This window comes from Syngnathoides biaculeatus, chromosome 12, assembly GCF_019802595.1.
Source record: "Syngnathoides biaculeatus isolate LvHL_M chromosome 12, ASM1980259v1, whole genome shotgun sequence".
Lineage (NCBI taxonomy): Eukaryota > Metazoa > Chordata > Actinopteri > Syngnathiformes > Syngnathidae > Syngnathoides > Syngnathoides biaculeatus.
Window position 1 is genome coordinate 11,237,466 of NC_084651.1, and position 21,854 is coordinate 11,259,319.

The 21,854-nt window shown below is 42.2% G+C and overlaps 1 protein-coding gene and 1 pseudogene across 5 annotated transcripts in view; both read right to left on the reverse strand.

Moving 5' to 3' along the window:
• lrmda (leucine rich melanocyte differentiation associated) overlaps positions 1-21,854 on the reverse strand; it is a 286,581-nt gene that overhangs the window by 133,613 nt on the left and 131,114 nt on the right. The window contains exon 1 of one of the 5 annotated variants that reach the window (XM_061836955.1): positions 15,415-15,498. The exons of the other annotated variants lie outside the window; for them this stretch is intronic. Coding sequence (XP_061692939.1) covers positions 15,415-15,458 — 44 coding nt within the window. The 5' untranslated portion in view covers positions 15,459-15,498. Of the gene's footprint in view, positions 1-15,414; positions 15,499-21,854 lie in introns of those variants that run through there. 5 annotated transcript variants of the gene reach the window in all.
• On the reverse strand, positions 20,766-20,884 carry LOC133510330 (5S ribosomal RNA; annotated as a pseudogene).

Here is a 21,854-nt window from a genome sequence, read left to right on the forward strand (position 1 = left end):
GCTTTATGCATTGCAGGAGAACAATTTCCACTTTTGTTATTGTATCACTGACCTGAAGAATGAAGTGTGTCATGTTTTATGCTAAGAGTTGAGTTAGGGATACATAAATGCGTGATGTCATGCAAGAGAAATGTCTATTTGCCCATTTGTTTCACATTGAACTTTTAAGACGGGGCACTGGGTTCCAAGTCAAATGAATATACCCACCCACTTATAAAGACTACAATTATATGACTCGTGATCTTTCCAAGTAAAAAGTACTCACCCTGCTTTACATGCGCAGTACGATTCCACTATTTTATCCTGTTGGGTTTCAATACGAAATTTGTGAGGCATCAAACTTTTTTGGATCGATCGCCAACATTTCACTGTAACTCTGACATTGCGTCCTGCTCCGTCCAAAATCTTAATTCCGTGTACATGTCCTTGCGTGAAATAGTTGAGACCTCTCTGTAGAACTCTCTTGGACAAGTCTGACACATTTGGCAAAATCATACCCCAATATTATCTGGAATACACGATAGAGGATCCAGTTCACACTTATTATGTTCAGTCATCATTTTGGAACATTGTGGGGCATGGCAACTGTAGCGTAGGGGGGGCGGAGCTGAAGAGCGGCAGTCGGAAAGGTCCATTTAATCCAGTTACTGGAAAATCCATGGATCTATTTGTACGAATGAAGGCCTCTTTCCCATCTGCGGTTGACTTAATAAAGATCACCAGCCACGATGTGGAAATTTGCATATTTCTGAAGTTTCACCAATGAAGGTCATTTCAAGGATGTAAGGATATGAATGAACGCATTGCTAGTTATTGGAGTATTTAGAAAAAGTGTGGAGATAATCTTTCGGCGTAGTTCAGCGTGAAAAGAGAGATGATGCGTTCAGATTTGGTGCATCTAAGGCAGAATTATAACCCAAACACATTGGCTGAACGTTCCATTACTTTGCACTCTCCTTCCAAAGCCTTTAGATTCCATACTGTTCTGTTAACCATCAGCAATTATCTCCCTGTCAGAGCTAAAGGTAACAAATTTCCCCCCATCCAGCCAGCCCCTATCATCCTCGGGACACCGGCATCAACTGACAGCCGCTAAATCACGGCAGCCAGCCGAGGCTCCTGACAGACAAATGCACTACCTTGGAAAAGCTGGGCCCATCACTCAAGGAGGAGGTGAGGAGGGCTGGAGGGAAGGAAGGGCGGCTGGAAGAGGGAGTATCTCCTCGCTGACCTTACACTTCTTCTGTCTTTCCTCTCCTCGAGATGAACTGCCCTGTATTCTCAGCACAGAGATCCGTTTTCCAAATCTGGGAATTATTAATGGGACGCGGCCCTGTGTCGCTTTGTCTCATAGCGTCACAGCAGGTCCGTGGTTGTACAGATGGGGACGGTCGACTTAGTCAACAACACAAATATTACTTCAGCTTGGTGGGAAACTTTCAAACCCCAGCTTTGAGGGGACCTCTTTTCTGATCTCATGAGAATTTGTAGATGCTAAATCACCTGGGACTAACCAGCAACAAATAAATTCCTCACAAGAACTAATGACGATGTTAGGTTGTGAAATATCGCGGTTTTGGGACTTCAATAACTTTGAATTAGACAGCTGCACCAAATTTCAACTCCAAAATTGCAAAACAAAGCTGTATATCTTGTGCCGCTATTATTTCTTTGTGTTAAACCACAGCATCTGCAGGTTGAAAGAAACCATATTTGAGACTTCCTGTCCTCCATCGACCCCTGACATGGAAGCCTCAACGTAATCTGAATAAATAACCCCGAGCTGCCAACCTATGTGTATCTATATCCATCCATCCATTTTCTTAGCCGCTTATCCTCACAAGGGTCGCGGGCAGTGCTGTAGCCTATGCCAGCTATCAACGGGCAGGAGGAGGGGGTACACCCTGAACTGGTTGTCAGCTAACCGCAGGGCACATCGAGACAGACTACAGTCGCACTCACAATCATACCTAATTTAGAGTGTCCAATTAATGTTGCATGTTTTTGACATGTGGGAAGAAACCGGAGTGCCCGGAGAAAACCCACGCAGGCACAGGGAGAACATGCACACTCCACACAGGCGGGTCCGACATTGAACCCAGGACCTCAGAACTGTGAGGCAAACGCTTTAGAGCTGATCCACAGTGCCACCCATTAATCAGATCTCAAACATCAAAATTAAAACTGAGGCCTCTATTATGCAAACAAACTAAGTGCTGATAGATGGATGGACAGTTTACAAACAACTGTTTTGGTTTCTATTTTGTGCAACTTCTTGTGTACTTCTTGTACATCTTCTAATCCATGCTATTTATGTATAATTTTATAGTTCCTGCCCACATTCTGAAGTGATATGTGCAGTGACGTGCAAATTAATTCCCGGTTCAGACACGGTTTCCTGTGTAGACGTATTATTTTATATTTACTTTATCTCCAAACAAGTAATGATTGGCCTGTTATTTTGTTGTTCCTAGTTGGTTAGACTCCGCGAAAACGCCGTTCCAGCAAGACCAATATGACAAGCGCTTTGCATCACAACACTTATTTTGATGTTTTGCGACTGCATTATGAGAGCTTAGCAATTAGCATGGCTTTGACATCGTCTTCCCCACTCTTGGTAAGAAGCGCAACTTATTCGCTACCATGTATCCGATGATGACTTCCAATGCGTTGAGATCGGACGCAAAGTGAACTTTCACCTTTGTGGCTTGGCACCTGGCGGGGCGAAAAGAAGTGGCATGCACTTTTGAAGCACTTTTCATCTGCAGCAGTGCTCGTATTTTAAATGAATTGGCGACGCTCAGGCTCATTTAATTGCAGCAGCCAAAATCGTGATCGCAATTAAAATTCGATTAATTGTGCAGCCCTACTGTGGCGTATAATACTTCATCATCCACAGCGAAGGCACAGCAACAGGGTAACAGCGTTTGTCTTTTCTAACCGTGTACCCTTGTGTTTCTTTGAACAATTAGTGACTAGTAGGCATCACCCAGGCAACCTGAAGTACTAGGTAAGTAATTAGTTTAGTGGCTTTAGCTAGTTCACACACGTCAAAAGAGAGTTACCAGGTGCACCTTACAGAAAAGGAAAGGAAAAGATGATTTGTACTGAAACTGACATGACCTTTTGTGATGAGTCAAACACTAAAGACGTCACTGGGACACTAACCGCTCAGTCACCTTTCTGCATTTCAGCCGCCTACCTGAACTTTATGACCCACATGTCCACTGTACATAAACATTGGAACAGCGGTGGTGCTTGAGTATTAATTCAAGTTCATTTTTACATCCACTCAAGCATCAGAGCTTCACAGGGCATCAGCATCGTCAGGTAGACGTGGGTGCGTGACATGCTATATCAGTAAGGGCCAGAAAGGAGGGGAGCACTACCTGACAGTGACCCGTCAAGCCGGATAGGATTCGTTTTAACGATCAACTGTCTGCCGGGATCACGCATCCACACGCGGAATAGTTCAGCATGCTGCTGACAGTGGCCCGAGTGACGTTTTCAAGCCTCAAAGGTTATAATACATGCAAGAGGTGCAGGGAGCATATCTGTAATGTCATGTGGCCTTCCTAAATATCACACGCAGTTCCCAAAGGAATATTATATGACATTAGCGCATGCATCAAAAAGTTGTCATCATAACTTTAATTGTCAAGCAGTTTGACATTTACAAATAATTACTCTTCATGTGGCATTGAAAAGACACTATCACAGTAGTGAGGAAGCAAGCGATGTCATTGACTCTGAGCTAGTTATCAAAGCCATTATCATTCTCTTTCTAGAGTGAGTTCTTGCCAACAAGCTATTTCTAGCTACCTAGCTATCTTTCTAGCTAGGTACCTCGCTTGGTTGGCATCTATACTGCTATCACTGTGATTATTTATATAACTTGCTAGCAAATGTGCTAGGTCATTAGTTAGCGCTTCGCTAGTAATTATAAGTTGATTGTTCTGATTTGTAATTTGTACAAACTACTGTACACAGCATGTGGCCTGTCACTGACTGGCAACCAGTCGAGGGTACTTTACAATGGGAGTTATATGCTCTGGCCTCTTGGTTCTGGTCAGAACCCGAGCTGCAGCATTCTGAATGAGTGGCAGCTATTTAATGCTCTTTTTGAGGACTCCAGTCAGATCAAAAAAGAGGGGAAACTATGCAAAAAAAAAAAAAAAGCTATACTTTTTCACGGCACTGAAACTAGTTACAAAAGCATGAGTAAACGCAACAGTTTGGATTTGTATACACACTGATGCCAGCATTAAAAACAACATGTGTCCTGGGCACTCCTCGATCGCTATATAAAACAAAGTAGGTGACCGTGGCTGCCATGCTAATGTTTGAGTCGCTGTTGTTCTCACGAGACAGCAATACACCTTTGCAATTACCTTAAAGCTGTTATTGTAATGTAAACGTATTATAGCACTCATTCAATCACAGTTTACTCAGTTACCCGCTGTCGCTAACTACCGACAATCGACTCACAGCTTGCGATGCAATCTCGCTCCAAAACGGTTCGTGCAGTTAAACAACAGGGGACACAACAGCGGCAATTGTACTGTCGAACAAGCCTGCCAGGGTGCACTTCTTTGACTACAGTAGTCGACGGGCTGTGCGCAGACACACACACTTAAGGGAGGAGATCGATATTTGTCAGGCTCGCACCTTGTTACAACAATAGCAGATTTAGCGCAGGGGTGCGTCTGATTTACGCTTTGTCTTTGCAGAGTCATCAGCGGAAGCCAATTACTAAGTGCAGCATTAACATGGACCCCGCCGCTTGCTTTATAGCCCCCTCATCTCGTCTCAGGTGCTGCCACCATAACAGATACTACACTTAAAAACGCGCTCACAGGAGTGAATTGTCAGTCCCGTCTTGATTTACCTCAGATCATTTCCTAGCTTCAGACAAAGATAACACATTGTAAATTGAGCCTGTTGGGACGAGGGGGGGGGGGATGAGAGAGGGGGAACAGAGGGGAGCAACAGCGGGGCACTCGGAGATGTACTTATGTCTCAGAGGATTGTTTTGCCCTTGTCAGACTGAATGGAGTGTATTATTTGGGGTGTACAGTATGGATTTGTGCATTTGGTTGAGAGAACTGTTCAGGGCGCCTCTGATGTTTTTGTGTGAGTAACGGGGGAGATCATATGAAGACCCTTAATAGCACAATATTTGAAGATCCATTGCCCCATTTCCACTGCGCAGTACCTCAACTCACTTTTGGCACTTTTCCATTGAAAAGAACAACTAGCTACAATTGTAGTACAGTACTTAGTCAGCTGGGTTTCCAAGTAACCATACCAGTTCATATGGGAGGATATCAGGCTAGAAATGATAAAAACGTGTTTTTATGTTAAATGCAGTTGTCCTATAGTACTTGTTTGGATATCAAAATTAAAGGCAGAGTTTGCCGTTTTAAAACCACAAGATTTGAATGAGCTATGACCGTTACTGACAAGCATGGGTGTGATTCTCAACCATGACTCTTCAAAACGGCATGAAATAATTACTGAAGTGCGTAGTTGTGAGAAATAGTCACAGCGAACGCTGTCCAGCTTCGGCAAATTAGCAGTGCTGGCATTAGTGCTGTAAAAAGCCGACACTAACCAAGCCTGTTTTGGTAGCATGATTGCGACGATGATGAGAGTGTTTCTATAATAACACCAAATGTCATGAATCAGGTTCAAGTTTTACTTTTGTAGAATCTACAGTGTAGCAATCTTGCTAATTCCGTGCCACTTCTCAATTCTCAGATGCCTGAAGTCCATTCCTCTTCTACTTTTTCCGAGTCTAATGCCCAGTTGTTAGCAAACCACGGATGGGTATTCCAACATAGTTTCAGCAGACCTCCAAAAGCCCAAGATAACGGGTCAGCGGAGGCTGCAAATGACTGACACCCCGCGGTAGGCTCTTGTGTCTTTGATTGGTTGTTCTTCCTTATTCACACTGGGTTTCGAAAACTGCAAACCCCCCCCCCCCCCCCAATGCTTCGACTTTCTATGTTCAGCTGCATCTGCATGACAGTATCGTTTATATGCGGTATCACCAAGTAGGAAACTCCTTACGCCCTCTCTGTAATTTCCTCCCCTCCATCCGCCTCCCTTGCAGTGCTTGATAAGTAAGAACATTAGTTTTATGCCACTTGCCAAGCTCAAATAAAAAGAGAGCTGACTTTAATGGCACCGCAATTAATCGGCCCAATAGACAGACAGCTAAAAGTCGAGATATTGACTTCATTAAGGATAATGTATGATGTCATTAAGTCAGCCGGGTCACCTTGTGTATCACACGCGGCGCTTAATATATTGGCATTTTCTATGAAGAAGATAAATTCCGATGTAACGGGATGGAGCTGATTAGAAAATAATTCATCTGCCGAGGCAAAGGGCTCAGAGACCTCGAGAGGCAACCAAAACGGATAATGTGGTAGCAATCATACTTAATTAGAGCCCCGATGGATCTGCTGCAGCAATTTAATCATTATTGTTTGGCTCTAATCTACAAAGGCGAACACTCGCGGCGCCGACTTCTTCCCACCGACGAGTCGGCAGCCTCATTTATTTCCGTACGTTTAAAAAGATTCACAAGAGTATAAACTCATTGGGAGCGTAATGCATGTACAATTAAGTTCACGTATTATCTAACCATTACACCAATCAAATGTATAATATTTCAAACATAACGAAATGCTTTGAATGAGGGATGGGCATAATGATCGCTTAATTGATCGTTCATGGAATTGATTTTATTGTGTCTTGAGGCAATTGAGCCAATATGGACTTCAACTGGCAGAGGCGCTCTTGATTTGGTCTCAACTAGGGCTGGAAATAACAATGATATTACAATGTATCAGATCTTTTTTTTTTTTGCCAAATATGTATTCAGGTGCAAGCATCAGATGTTATTTTGGCTCCTAGATATCACACTGACACATTTTGAACTAAAATCAGATTCCTCTCTGTATTCTGTTTATATAAAGGACCAATGAAGGTATTAGCAATTATTAGATTCGGCATATGTGTGTTTAAAGATGATAAAACATTACATAGCTACACATTTATTAAACCACCATCATAAAAAGCTTTAACATGGACTTTTTTGATTTCAGTGAGGTCAATGTTTAGTAATTTTTAGTGAGGAATATAAAATACTTTCTTCTGCTCACAAATACAAGGAAACAATCATTTGACAACTTATTCAGGAAATAGTGTTTTAAAAATTATTCTGTTGTATTTTTGTAATACAGATGTAACAATAATAATTATATTTTAGCTGTAGAAAAAAAGTACTATGACTGTTGCAAAACAAACAAATAATGTCTTTAATCCATGGGTGTCAAACTCAAGGCCCAGGTGCCAGATCTGTCCCACCACATGATTTTACGTGGCCTGTGAGGGCAAACCATGTGTCACATCCCAAAATCATGCATTAATTAGAGACTGCAATTGGCAGGCAACCGATTCAGGGTGTACCCTGCCTCCTGCCCAGTGACAACTGGGATAGCCCCTGGCACACCTGCGGCCCGAGTGTGGATAAGCAACTCAGATAACAGATGGATGGATGTGATGGATTAATGTCATTTCAATAGGGAAAGATTGCTTGCGATACGAATGCTTCGAGTTGTAGTAATGTATCGTCATCACAATATACCATTTCCGGCCTATAAGCCGCGACTTTTTTCACACGCTTTCAACCTTGGGGCTTATGTGGTGATGCAGCTAATTTGTGTATTTTTTCCTAACGGCCACAAGGGGGTACCCAAGCAGAAAAGGCAAGAGTGACACCGGTGGAATATATGTGCCGAGGAAGTGACTTTTACTGGTATGTTTGTTTGTTTTAACCGACACTGTTAGCACTGCGCTAGCCTGTTGGTGCTGTGTTACTGGCATGTCTCAGTGATTTTTACCAGCATGGTTGTTTTTAGCTGGCCCTATTAGTACCACATGAGCATTAGCACTAGAACCGAGCTCGCGTTACCTATTCTATTAGTGCTGTCCTGCCGTGTTGCTACTGTGTAGCTGCCGCTGCTGTTTTTTTTTTTTTTTTTTTTAAACCAGCCCAGTTCGTGCTACCGTGTTGTTGCTATGTTAATCTAAGCTAAGGTATTACAACTTTGAAAACTCTTTCTGTGTACAGTCATTGTAAATATTTTGTGTTTGAATGTGGGCACTTGCGGCTTTTACACAGCTGCGGCTTATGTATGGAACAAATGGTATTTCCTTTAAAAATGTACTCAGTGAGGCTTGTAATCAGGTGGGCTCTGTAGGTGGGAAATGACGGTATATTGATTATTGTGCAATCAGTATAACAATACACTGTGGTAATGTTGCATCAGAAAATTACTATGCAAGATTCCACCCACTACCTCAACTAGTTTGCTGCCTAAACAAGCACAAAACGACCACAACTACAGCCAAACTAGTTTGGTCCACACTATGGCAGAACTTCAAGGATTCAGAGCATTCAGACAGCCTTTCTGACATTCACAAAAATATAATCATTTACATTTTTAAGGAATGTTAAATGCCCATTCCCATTTTACTTTTAAGTGCAAGAAGCGCGACCCCCTCTTTCGTGTCTTCCCTCAGGACTACCGAGTGGTACAAAACATCCACTACTTTCTACAGCGACCTTGCCACCCTTTTTTTTTTCTTTTGTGGTGTGTGTGTGCGTGTGTGTGTGATTATCGGCAGTTTCTCATCTGGCCGAAGCGCCGCTCATTTGTCATGATTATTGCTTAGTTCTGGCCTGTCATTGGCTGCGAGAGATCAATGGCTTTGGACTCTCCCTCTTTTGTACGGGCTGCCCAAACAGCCTTTTCTCTGCTAAATGAGGCTTTCCCTCCGTCCATCCATCCATGCAGCCTTCCTCGTTCGCTCTCTCTTTCCCTCCACAGTCATTTCATCAATTTGGTAGTCTATACATCTTTCTTTTTCCAATCAGTGCTGACATAGTGTCTTCTCTCGCAGGCATTGCAAATAGCAAACTGCGGCGTCGCAGCGAACCATTTATTATTCCTAAAGGATTTCCGTTTGTTTCCCAAGCGCAGCTCAAGCGATGACAGCTGCTATTCAAATTGTTCCGCTTTTACTTTTAAGTGGCTTAAGTTGACTGTGGGCCTTTTAGCAATTTTCGCAAATAAAGATCTCCGTAATTGTTCGGGTAATTTCAAATGTTGCTGTACTACGTTCTTAACATTGGTAAGTGTTGTCTCGCTGGTATGATTCCATAATTCACAGAAAAAGAGAAGGAGAAAGAAGAAGAATGTAGTAGTTATGATCCCACAAATGTGTCTTTTCTGATATGAGTGACATAAGCATCCGCCCACAGCAGCATCCTCTGGGGTCGGCACATCACCGTTTAAAAACATGCAAATGATTCTAATCAATGTGCGTATATCCGGCAACGGAAAAAAAAATAATTGGAAAGAACGAGCCATGCTTGTAAAACAAGCACGACACTCAAACTAGTGGCCAAAAGTTCACAGCTAATATGCGACCCTCTCACCTCGTATACTGTATTTCTGAGTGGTAATTACTAAGCTAACTTTGTTGACTTTCTAACTTTTGCATGTTGCAGGTCAAGTTGTTTAGTCTTTCCTCATGCCTTTAAGTACGAACTATCTTGGCCGTTGGCGATAGCTTCTTATCGATTGCGCAGATTCCAAGAAAAAAAAATGTACGATACTGGAATTGCATTACGAGATTAATATCTAAAAACTAGTGGTGGGACTTGATTAAATCATTTGAATAAATTTGACTTTACAATTAATCACACAATGCACTTTTTAATTCACTAAAAGAAAAAAGATTTTGAACAGATACATACATGAAGTTCTTTGCTGTTTCACATTAGTAGTCTTGTAGCTTACATGCTGCCAAACTATTGCCAAGAATTAAAACAAATGAAGCGAAACTTGGCATTTTCGGCGTCAGCAAATCCCAATACTAAAAAATAAAATAAAAAATCCAAACAAAGCAGTGTTCCTTCACCTGTGCCGAAAACCATCAGAAAGAGACAGTTTAAATTGTACGTATAGCACAAGTCCATTTATAAAAGTCATCCACCGAAATTGTTTTTTTTATTTCAATTAATCAAGACTTTTACCAATTATTCCTTTAAAGGTCAAGTGTCATCCCTATAAACGTTCTAAAATAGATGTTGTAATGAAAAATACATATAACAATATTCACGTCAATGTCAATACTGAAAAATAAGTATGAACACGCCAACCATGCGCAAAGTTGCGGAAGTGTCATTTGACATCCAAGTGGTTACCATATTCGCTGCATCTCCTGCCTGTGACATCACCGGACGTTTGCCGTTGAAAACACGCTGTGGCCCCTACTATGGGAGACGAACACGCCCTCTCTGACATGGAAGCTCTTTTCAAAGAAGAGAACATCTCACAATCGAGTCAAGTGTCCGGGGCAATATTACCCTATTGTTTCAAGCCATATTTAGATGATATGCGGATCACGGCCAAACTGTCTCCCCGTCCAATCCATTTCCGGGGCGAAGATAAGCCACTCCGGCGAAAAAGGCCAGCGGTCGGCTTATTCGTCGGCGAGCCCGACGCAGAAGCCGTCCGATGTGCACATCGACACGTTTAGCACCCCTGTCATACGTATGTGGACCTTTTGTTACGTTTTGAGTGACGGATTACGTGGTACCCCCAAACTATTTATTTTTTTTAGTAGCTGTATACACACCTGTCATTTGGAACCCATGAAGCTCTAGTGCTTTGCACCTGTACAATCCATTTTTCACAACAAACCGGGTCTTTTTGAAAAGTATCAAGCGTAAATCCATCCTCCCGAGTGTTCAAGCAATGTCCAGCAAGGCAACGAGCCAGCATTTTGGCTAACACGAGAGAAAAACAAGTTACCTTCCCGGAGGTAAAACTAATAGAAAGAAACGAGTCTGCTTGAGCGCGCTACTGCCTCCAACGTCACTTCCTGCTTCTTGTCGAAAACATGGCGGGAGTTACAAAAAGCCATATACGTCAAAATCATGTTTTGTGGAGAAAAAAAGGCATGGGATCATACCGGCTGCCGTTTTTTTCATTAATAACATACTAAAAATCATGCATTTCAGGACAGTGGCCCTTTCATTATTCAAGTAATCGGATACACATATATTTTTCATTATTAAAAAAAAAAAACCATGAGGCACAGGTACGATTTAGGGTCAGCATCCTCCCTCTCTATACGAGTATCTTTGACTTTAGATGTGTATAGCTTTAAAAGGCGGTGTCTGGGCCAGTGAGTGACATTGACCTCAGCGAATGAGCATGTAGAATTAGACATACTCTTATATACTCTTTCCTCCTGGTTCACTGGCCATACTATTAATTCCCACACGGGTGGTGCATGCGACTGCACTAGCATTCGCCCGATATGAACATGATCAATTCAACGATTCAAGGGAGAGATTTTGCTTCAACCTGTTTTAGTTATTGAATTGTTGAAGTTATTTTACTCATCGTTGCAGCTCTGCTTTCATAAGAAGTGGTAAGCCACGTGTTGACATATATTGCAGAGCCACAGTGATGGGAAACTGGTATAGAGACTGAGAAATCCCGTCAAATCCTCTCGTCTTTCTCCTCCCAGCTACTGAAACACACTTGAACTCACTGCAACATATTTTGCATTAAAGTGATAGATCAAGGATACCTGCAAAAGCAATACCTTCTAGGCCAGTTTTGATTTAATCGAGTTCTTCTAAATCCCAACCTTGCTCTCTCACTTTATCCTGAGATTTCAAAGGTATTTTGTATGCCTTGGGTAATAATTTCAAACTGTTTGGTGGACTGTTAAAGCAGTGAAAACAAGACGGGCCTAAAAGGTTCTCATTTAAATCCGTGCACAGGCACTAAATCAATTTCTCCAGCTCAAAATCACACAAGTGAACAAATCAGCTCATGATGATCTCTAATGAGAAGTTCTCGGAATAACTCCGGCGTGATTCCATGGTCAGTGGGCTTTCAAATATCACGATTTATATTTGTAGAAAATGAGTGTGTAATTAAATGTTCAAAGATGCCACAGAGAACTTTAATTACAGGGTTTTAATGAGGAATACATTACAGCAAGACTAATTGCTTCTGAATGTGCAGAAAGAGATCATGGCGTTGTCTACGATACCAGGCATACTGCAACGGCTGCAAAACCAACAGATCCATTTTAGCATTTAGTTTCTGGGCGAGGTACATACTTGTACTCCTTTCACGATCACGCCATGTAACGTCATAAAGCACGGCATTCGGTGGACGGAGTAAAAAGTGCATCGTGAAGATGTCACGGAGATTTGTGTTCCGGCAAGACAATGTTAGAAAGCTGACATTGTCATTACTGAGTCGACACGCCCTATCGCTCACGTGCTGTATCAGCGTGACACAAATGAAGTGCCATTACACGGCAACGGCAAACTGATCCAGGGTGAATGACACGACACACAAGACGCCCTGATTCGAAGGCTGCTTTTTCTTAAAAGTGCCTTTTGCATGAATGCCATTTACTGTCATCATACAATGAAATTGGAGAGCCCCTCTTGAGAGACAGAGGAGATGATTATTATTCAGTATACCTTTTTTTATATTATTATTAATTTCAAATGGGTGATTCTATCCTATAATTACCATCTTGTCTTTGTCGGAGATCTTCTGAGGAAAAATACAACATACCGGTACATACGTAAGTCAAGTGCAGCTAGCCAAGGTATGAATACTTTAAGACTAGCAATCAATTTCAAGCTTTATATGCCAACGCAGAGTAGAGGTCAACTCAACTGGTCGAGTAATTGGTTGACTTCTTGAAACATTCAACAACAGGTGTGAGGAGATGACAAAGACAGATGCTACCATGTTACTCTGCCTTCGAGCCTCTTTTTATGGTTGGCCAAGAGGTAAATGTAGAAAACCTTCATTCTCATCCATTGTTGTTTGTTAGCATGACTCATGTGTATAAATGTAACTAGGACTTCACCGTGGATAATTTTTTTTTTTTAACAGAGGAGTATTACTTACGATATCCGTACACTACATTTGGAAAACACCTTGATTCGACATATTTAATTGTTTTCTTTCCCATCAAATCGGACAAGACGGAGGCGAGAATAAAGACACATGGAAGCCACGGCAGGCGTGCGTACGGCGGTCCTGCTAACTATGCAAAAAAAAAAAAAAAATCCTGTGCCACCAGCAGAGTGAGGAGGAGTGCTGATGAGTTTTATCACTTTGCCATACCCTTCCTCAGCAACCCCTAATTGACAGTTGGGCCTGTTCCTCTGTCTCACACGATTTCCCATCATGTCTCTGGTCGCGGCACCCAGATCTCAGCACTCCAGCGCGGCTTGACACCTCCCGTTCCCGAGCCCACCTTTGTTTCCACCGTATCCGCTCGCTACCCCGCTCTCCGCCGCCGCGCCCAGGCCCGGCTGAGCGGGCCTGACAGGCGGATTCCTTTGCTTTTGGCTGGATTAAAAGCACTTTGGAGCTCATGACAGCCTGCTCTCTCCTGCCACCTCACAGCGCCGGCTTCACACTTCTCTGGGCAGCCACTACCTCTTGACAGACCACTGTCACTTCCCATCATGCTCTCCGCTGATGGCGCCTCCCTCCACCGCCGCTCTGACACCCCAAATACGCAGCCAACCCCTCCTCGCCGAGCCGGCACGAACCCACTTCCATAGCGGTGCAATTATTTTTTTGACAAGCCATCCATCAGCCTTAACTTTAAAAGCACTCTGCGCTGATATCCATTGTTAAGTCTCCATCGCAGCTCCCTGCACATAGAGCTTGCATGAGAGAGTATGATATCAGACATCGCCCAGGCTACCAAACCATGTAAATTTACTTTGTTCTCCCCGATGTTTGCAATTTCACATCCAATTTTTCGCTACATTATGTGTCGTTGTTGTGCCTAATGCAATGTTGTCAGAAGCCATTAGAGTTCGGAGCCGTAGTCTCCTCTGAAAACAGGTTAAAATTGGTATGCTATATGTGTAAGGCAGGAGCATGGTTGGATCTTATTAAAATTATCTGCTCCATTCTCGCGTTGTTCGGTCAGAGCAATTTGCAGGCATTAGCAAAGACACATATGAAAATGTCAGCGTGTCAGCGAAGGCAAAGGGGGTGCGTGGCTGAGAGTCAATAATGCTGCCTTGCTGGTGACACAAATTTGATGGTAATCTAAGAAAATGAATAAGGAGGAAGAAGTGTGGCGCTCCTTTGAATGGGAATCTTGTCCTCTGTTAAATCATTTGGCGCTCTTCCACTTGGCCTACATCTGAGCGCCGTCGCGGTGGGAAAAAAAAAAGGGTGGGGGGCACGACAACAAAGTGCTCTGCCGTCGTCGCTTGTCTGGTGCGTTCAAACAACCATGCATTACGTGTGCATGATGAACTGGCTGATTATGTACGGCCAAAATGATTGCTTGCTCTCTGAGAACAGCTCTCACGTTCTGACGATATAACGCGGGTTTCAATTTTTTTCTTTATAGTAGCGTGCTGCAAATTGCAATAAACATGCTGTTTTGATTAGCTTAAAGGGAAGTTTGTCTTGTACACATCATATTTATGTGATATAAAAATGCCTTAGTGGCTTTCTTTACATTTGAAGGATGATCATGACTAGTTTGGTATTGCCTTTGGTCGTCATTTTTTGGGTCAAACATTTCAAAGTCGCATTCCATTCTTAACGTAAGGAGGTGAGGCGGTAGTGTAACCTTTAAACATTGTTGCAATACTTATCCACCCATTCATTTCTCCCGTCATTGGTGGGCTGTAGCCCATCTCAACTGATTTTGGGCCAGAGGTGCACTACACCGCCGGATTAGTCACCAGCCAATCAGAGGCCACATTGGGACAAACAACTTACTCTCACAATCAGCTCTATGGACAATATCTGAGTCTTCTACTAGCCTAACATGTGTGTTTTGGGAATATTGCAGGTACCCTGAGAAAACATACAAATGATGGGGGGAAAACTTCCAAATGTCACACAGCAGATTCAGACCCAAAACCTCAGAGCGGTGAGCCAGACATCCTAACCACTTGGGCACTATGCAGCTCGTCATTCCAGAATGACTCACAATATTCCTTCAAATAGTGATTAACACTGATAACAATAACATTGATAAACAATAACATTTCTGTAAAAAAAAGTAGCTAAACTGGTCCAGCTATAAGGCCACGCTTCGTACCGATGTCCAAATTTGTCATTTATTTCTCCTTCTCCACCAATGATGTCACAAAATCGCGGGACACCGTGAAAACTATGGATAAACCAGAAGTCTGAATCAAGCCAATACTAACACACATGAAATGTCCAAAGCTTATTGCGAAAAATTGAGAATTAACAAGTAAGACAAATATAAAGTTAAAAAAAAGTTAATTACTGTGTGCACCTCCTGTCTTTGTCCATGTATACCAAGCATTCCTGCTTACACATCTGTCCTTAATGTTTTCCCGCTTCTTACCCACAATTCCATACTGCTCTGAACTAAACCAGGGTCACGTGACCAGCCACCTTCACAATAAAATGTCTTCATGCCAGTTTTCATACAACAAAAACATTGTGGCGCACAATTCAGAAGTTATTTCTAACTTAAGTATCATCCACTGTCTTACATTCACATTGTATTTAGTAAACAAGATTATGAAATCACATCTATTTTCCATTTGAGCGTGAAACATAAATTTACATGTATAATGAAACCTGTCAATTATTTTACACGATACAAATGCAGTCCATTGCTTGAAGCCGACAAACGGCAGTCAAAGGACTCCGCGTACACCCGCATAACTTAAAGCCTGCATTTATCAGTTAGTTTTGCAACAAAAAAACAATCTCTTGAGCCTCTCTCGAGCTACAGCAAGAGTAGACTGGAGCATAATTGAGTGAAGTTAAGCGAGTTTGTAAACTTTACGCCAATTGCATTCAAAAGCCACCCCTCAGCGGAGGAGCAACACAATTAACAAGCTGATCCCAGCGTGTGTCTGGCCGACTTAATGAATATCAAATGAGACACAAACACTTATAAATCATCATTATCCTCCAATTTTAATTGATCTCACAATTAAACATGACAGATGCAACATACGGAAAGTCTTGACTTTATTTTTTCCGCATAAGAGACTATTCATCTTGTTCCGGGTGCGTCATTGCTAATTTCACATTGTGTGTGCTGCTAATTAACAGGGACAGAAAGACAATTTTAGTGCTGGGTAATTTCTTTTATTTACAGCGGGGAGCCTTCTGTTTCTAATCATTTCCAAGGTGCTTAAAAACCTTATTTTGCTGCCCTTGGCATTTATTGCTTCTTTTTGAGTGACACTCCCCTCTTTAACTCATGAACTAATCAAGTCGGGGTATTTGTTAAAATAATGGTGCTTTGTGACATTATTTAAAGCAATCATAAAAAGTAATCCAAGCGTACAATACCAGCTTCACAACAATTTTGAAACAAAAATGCCATTACAACCCCCGGAGGTCCTTATATTTGGCTGGTTGAGGCTTTTAACTGAGTCATGGTGTCTATTAGAGTGGTGGGTACAATATGGTAAGAGGAAATATGCTATTCAGCATGAAAATAGTTACATATTGTTAGCCTAATATCATAATGGCCCAAGTCACTATGTTTTCTCCAATAGAAGACAGACAGACAGACAGACAGACAGACAGACAGACAGACAGACAGACAGACAGATAGACAGATAGACAGATAGATAGATAGATAGATAGATAGATAGATAGATAGATAGATACTCAACAAACAAGATGAGTCCAGTTGCCTCCATTTAACTTTTGCGGATTACCCTGATCTGAATGACAGAGAAGCTACACTGACAGAAAAAAAAACAATATTTTGAGATACAAAACAACCAGAATCACTGACGGTGTAGTGGTACACACGCCTGCGCTTGGTGCGGGCAGCGTGGGATCGATTCCCGCTCAGTGATGGCGTCGATATCTGCCCTGTGACTGACTGGCGACCTTTAGGGTGTAGTCCGCCGTTCGCCCGAAGCTAGCTGGGATAGACTCCAGCTAAACCAACCCTTGTGAGGATAAGCGGCTTGGATAATGACATGACATAAAATAACCAACAACTAACTAATTTATAATTCTAATAACTTCATCTGTAATTTTCAATTCATCAACACCCACCCCAAGGTAGGTAGTGTATACTTGAGTTGTATTCATCTGACATTTCCTAATTCTAGAAGGAGGCCGGGTGCAAAAAAAAAAAAAAAAAACAATACCAGTATTCGTTAATGTTATTTTTAGGATTAGGTATGGAAGGGTTTGTTTCTGACGCAACAGTCATGGATATTTTTGTTATTCTTGTAACTGTTATCTTATTTTGCTTTTGTTCTATTGGTGTCACTTTGCACAATGCAGAGGTTAAAAACGATGACTTTGCTTGAGTCTGCAATTTACGAGCGGTTACGAGTTGTTGTGCTTGCAGCTGGTGCAGCGGCGGCGCAGCGCTGCAGACACCTGCAGCCGTCTGTGGCTCTGACAGCTTCAGGCCCGGCAAAGCAAAGCACGGCGAAGCAAAGCAGGGCTCCATCCAGCATATGGTTATATCAAGCATCCAGATGGCTCCCGCTTGTCTCCAGGCTGACAACTTTGCTCCTCCATTATCAAACACCAGCAATTAACTACAGTCAAGTAGGTGTTAATTAGACATAATGAAGCCATTTCTGTTTGGTCAGATCCTACTATTTGCCAATTACTTGTAATTATATGCACTCAGCGCTATATCTGAACGGTGCAGCACCCAGCAGCCCGTCACACACACAAACCTTTTTGTGAAGTACGATAATGTATAATCTACTCACGATTAACCTACTCACTAAATGTTAGCAGGATTTGCCTTTCAGGTGACATTTGGGGATAAACCCAAAATGCAATATAATCTTTACAGGTTATCTTAATTTGACTCTCTCCGAACTTTAAACAGGTTGAAATTTCACTCGAAAGCAAAAAAAAAAAAAAAAAATGAGTTAAATACTTTTTGGCAAGCAAATAGGGTAGAACCGGGAAGACAAACAAAAATGTAAACTATTGCATAACAATACAGTGCGTGTTCATGTTTTGCATCCTAACTGGGAATAAGTGAATGGAACGAACTTAATATCATATAATTTCAGTGATGTAGACATGATGTGGCGTTTCTGGCATTTCTCATAGAGATATGCTGCAAAAAGGGACATCGAAATTCCTCAGCAGAATGAGAAGTAGATTAAAAGTGTCTAATTGTCATCGGATATCACGTAACAAAGGCAAATTGTCTTATACTTTGGCGGTAATTACCTCACATTTACCTTAGAGCAAGGAGAGATGTGTTCGTGTGCAGCATTGAAAATGGGATTTCTGACCAATAATATTGTGGTCTAAATCTGTTTTAGTGAGTTTTCCCAAGATATTCCATTTCCCCCACAGGTGTGGCATCATGATGAGTGGACAGCCTGATTAGTACACGGATTTGTAAGAGGCTGCCCACAAAAAAAAGGTCTCTCTAAAATGCGCGGTTCCAAAATTTTATGAGAGTCTGGGGGGTGAAGGTCGAGATGTCAGAAGACCAGTCTTTGCAGGTTGATTGCGGAGATTCGAATGTCTTCAATGGTTGTGACTATTGGCGAGAACACGGTGTTGTACATAGTCCATGGGTGACATGTCCGGTAAGAGTCCTGGCCATGCAAGAACTGGGATGTTTACAGCTTCCAGGAATTGCGTACAGATTCTTGCAATATGGTGGTTGGCATTATGCAGCAACGTGAGGTGATGGTCATAGATATATGACACAACAAAAGACATCAAGATTCCATCATAGCATCCTTTTGCATTCATTTTGAGAGACTAGTTTTAAACGATCTTGGAGGAGAAGGTGCTGGACGTGGAGATCCTGGGCTTGTCTAGGTACACACGGTCTGTGTTTATGAGAAAGGTTGTATCGCCTGCCAAATTCCTGTGGTAGAGAAATGAACATTCAATTCATGTGCGACAGCTCAGGTTGGCATTCCTGCAATCAATTGCATCCGACCTAGAAACTTGTGGAATCTGTTGGATTCTGCTGTGTGATAAAACTACACTTTTTAGAATGTCCTTTTTATTATTCTGTAACGATCATGCTGTTTAATCAGGATCTTCTTATCCCACACCTGTCAGGTGGATGGTTATATCGGCAAAGGAGAAGTGCCCACAAATGTTTGTGAACAATACTTGAGAGAAGCCTCTTTCTGTCATCTTCATAGAAAACGTATTTTCAGTTCACCTCAAGAAAAACTGTTCCATTATACAGTATTTATGTTTACTATAGGTCTAACACTATTGTTTATAAAGTTAGACAGTCATTTTACTTCCCTTAAACATAGCGAGGGTGGACGACTTCAAATACTTTGGGTCAACAATACAGAGCAATTGTGAGTGTGGTAAGGAAGTGAAGAAATGGGTCCAAGCAGGTTGGAAGAGCTGGCGGAAGGTGTCTGGTGTGTTATGTGACAGAAGAATCTCTGCGAGGATGAAGGGCAAGTTTATAAAACAGTGGTGAGGCCGGCCATGATGTACGGATTAGAGAAGGTGGCACTGAAGAAGCAACAGGAAGCAGAACTGGAGGTAGTAGAAATGAAGATGTTGAGGTTCTCGCTTATAGTGAGCAGGTTGGATAGGATTAGAAATGAGCTCATTAGAGGGACTGCAAAAGTTGGATGTTTTGGAGACAAGCTCAGAGAGAGCAGACTTCGATGGTTTGGACATGTTCAGACGCGAGAGAGTGAGTGTATTGGTGGAAGGGTGCTGAGGATGGAACTGCCAGGTGAAAAATCGAGACGAAGACCAAAGAGAATGTTGATGAATGTTGTTGAGGGAGGACTTGAGGACTGTGGGTGTTAGTGAGGAAGATGCATGAGATGGGCTTAGATGGAAAAAGATGACATGCTGTGGGGACCCCAAACGGGATAAGCCGAAGGGAAAATAATAATAATAAGAAGAAAAAACAGGCACTCCTTTATCTCCTTTGTTGTTCTTTAAAATGGCAACCTTATGCTTTCAACATGATGGCTAATAGACTTTGTGGTGCGAGCAAGTTTAGCTAGCTAAACTCTCAGGTCTTAGGAAAAGTCATTGTGGTTCCCTATCCAAAGGAGCCACAGACAGATGATGCATTGCACGGATGCCGTTCAATGACAATAGTGCTTGTTTTCAAGCCAGCGTGTCATCTGTTCAGTCTGCGGATCCGAGCTCGACTGGATCCCACAGCTAATTTGAGAGTTACCAAAGTTGAGCTGATTAAAGACGACAGTAGCTGTCACCCAGATGTTGTTTTAGTTTTTTTGTTTTCTCTCTCCAAAGAGCCTTCGACAACACTGCAAATAAGTCATTCACACTCAGCCAATAATCATAACCCCAGAACCATCCAGCAGCAACAGCAAATCATTATTTGTTTTGAATTCAATACTTGACAATGGAAAGTTGGGTTTGATTCACTACAATGAGTCCAGCTCCAAGCTAGCACTAATGCACAGCACCACTGGTTCAGAACCAAGTGGCAGGGTGCTTAAAAAAAATAAAAGTCAGGTCAAAAGTCAGCTATTTTAATACTATTGACATTTGATGACAGAAACTGTAATCTTCTTCTTCTTTTCCTTTCGGCTTGTCCCGTCAGGGGTCGCCACAGCGTGTCATCTTAAATGAACGCATATTTGTTTGGCACAGTTTTATGCCGGATGCCCTTCCTGACGCAACACCTTAAGAAACTTACAGCACCTGCTATTCCGAGGCGGTCTCCCATTCAAGTACTAACCAGAGCCAAACCCGCTTAGCTTCCGAGATCTGACAAGATCGGGCGTTCACAGGGTACCATGGCCGTAGGCTCTCAGAAACCGGTTGGCAGTCAGTCGCAGGGTACATACTGACTATCACTGAGTGGTAATTGATCCCAAAGTCAGGCGTGTGCGCCACTACACCATCAGTGATCAGTGTAAAGTATTTTTTGTTTTATCGACCATAATTTCCGGCCTATAAGCCGCAACCTTTTTCACATGCTTTCAACCCTGCGAATTATGCGGTGATGTGGCTAATTGGTGCATATTTTTCTAACGGCAGTCGAACGGAAAAGGTAAGAGTGTAACGGTGGAATCAATGTGATGAGGAAGTGACTTTTACGTTATGTTATTTTTAACCAGTCCTGTTAGCTTTGCGCTAGAGTGTTGCTGTGTCTCAGTGATTTTTACCGGTATGTTATTTTTTTAACTGGCCCTGTTAGCACTGTGCTAGCGTTAGTGCCGCGCTCGGGTCTTCCTGCTGTGTTACTGCTGTGCCTCAGTGATTTAGGTATGTTTTTTTTTGTAACCGGCCCTGTTAGTGCTGTGCTATCGTGTTGCTACTGTGTAGCTGGCATGGTTGTTTTTTTTTTTTTTTTTTTTACCAGTGTGTTTTTTTTTTTTTTGACAGCCCTGTTCATGCTACCGTGGTCCTGCTATGTTAAGATAAACTAAGGTATTAAAACTTTGAAAACTCTCTCTGTGTACCGTCATTGTAAATATTTCGTGTTTCAATGTGGGCACTTGCGGCTTTTATGCAGCTGCGGCGAATGTATGTATGTACAAAATGCTATTTCCTTTAAAAATGTACTGGGTGAGGATTACAAGCAGGTGCGCTCTGTAATCCGGAAATTACCGTAGTTGAATAATGGAACATTTGACATATTTGACAGTTAAGGATGTTAATATGTGACTTTAAACAGTTTGATGAGAATTAGAATGGTGGCAGTTTGACCTCTGGATCGATTATTTACATTTTTTTAAAATTTGCATTAGACCAGCATCCTTCACCTGATTGTGT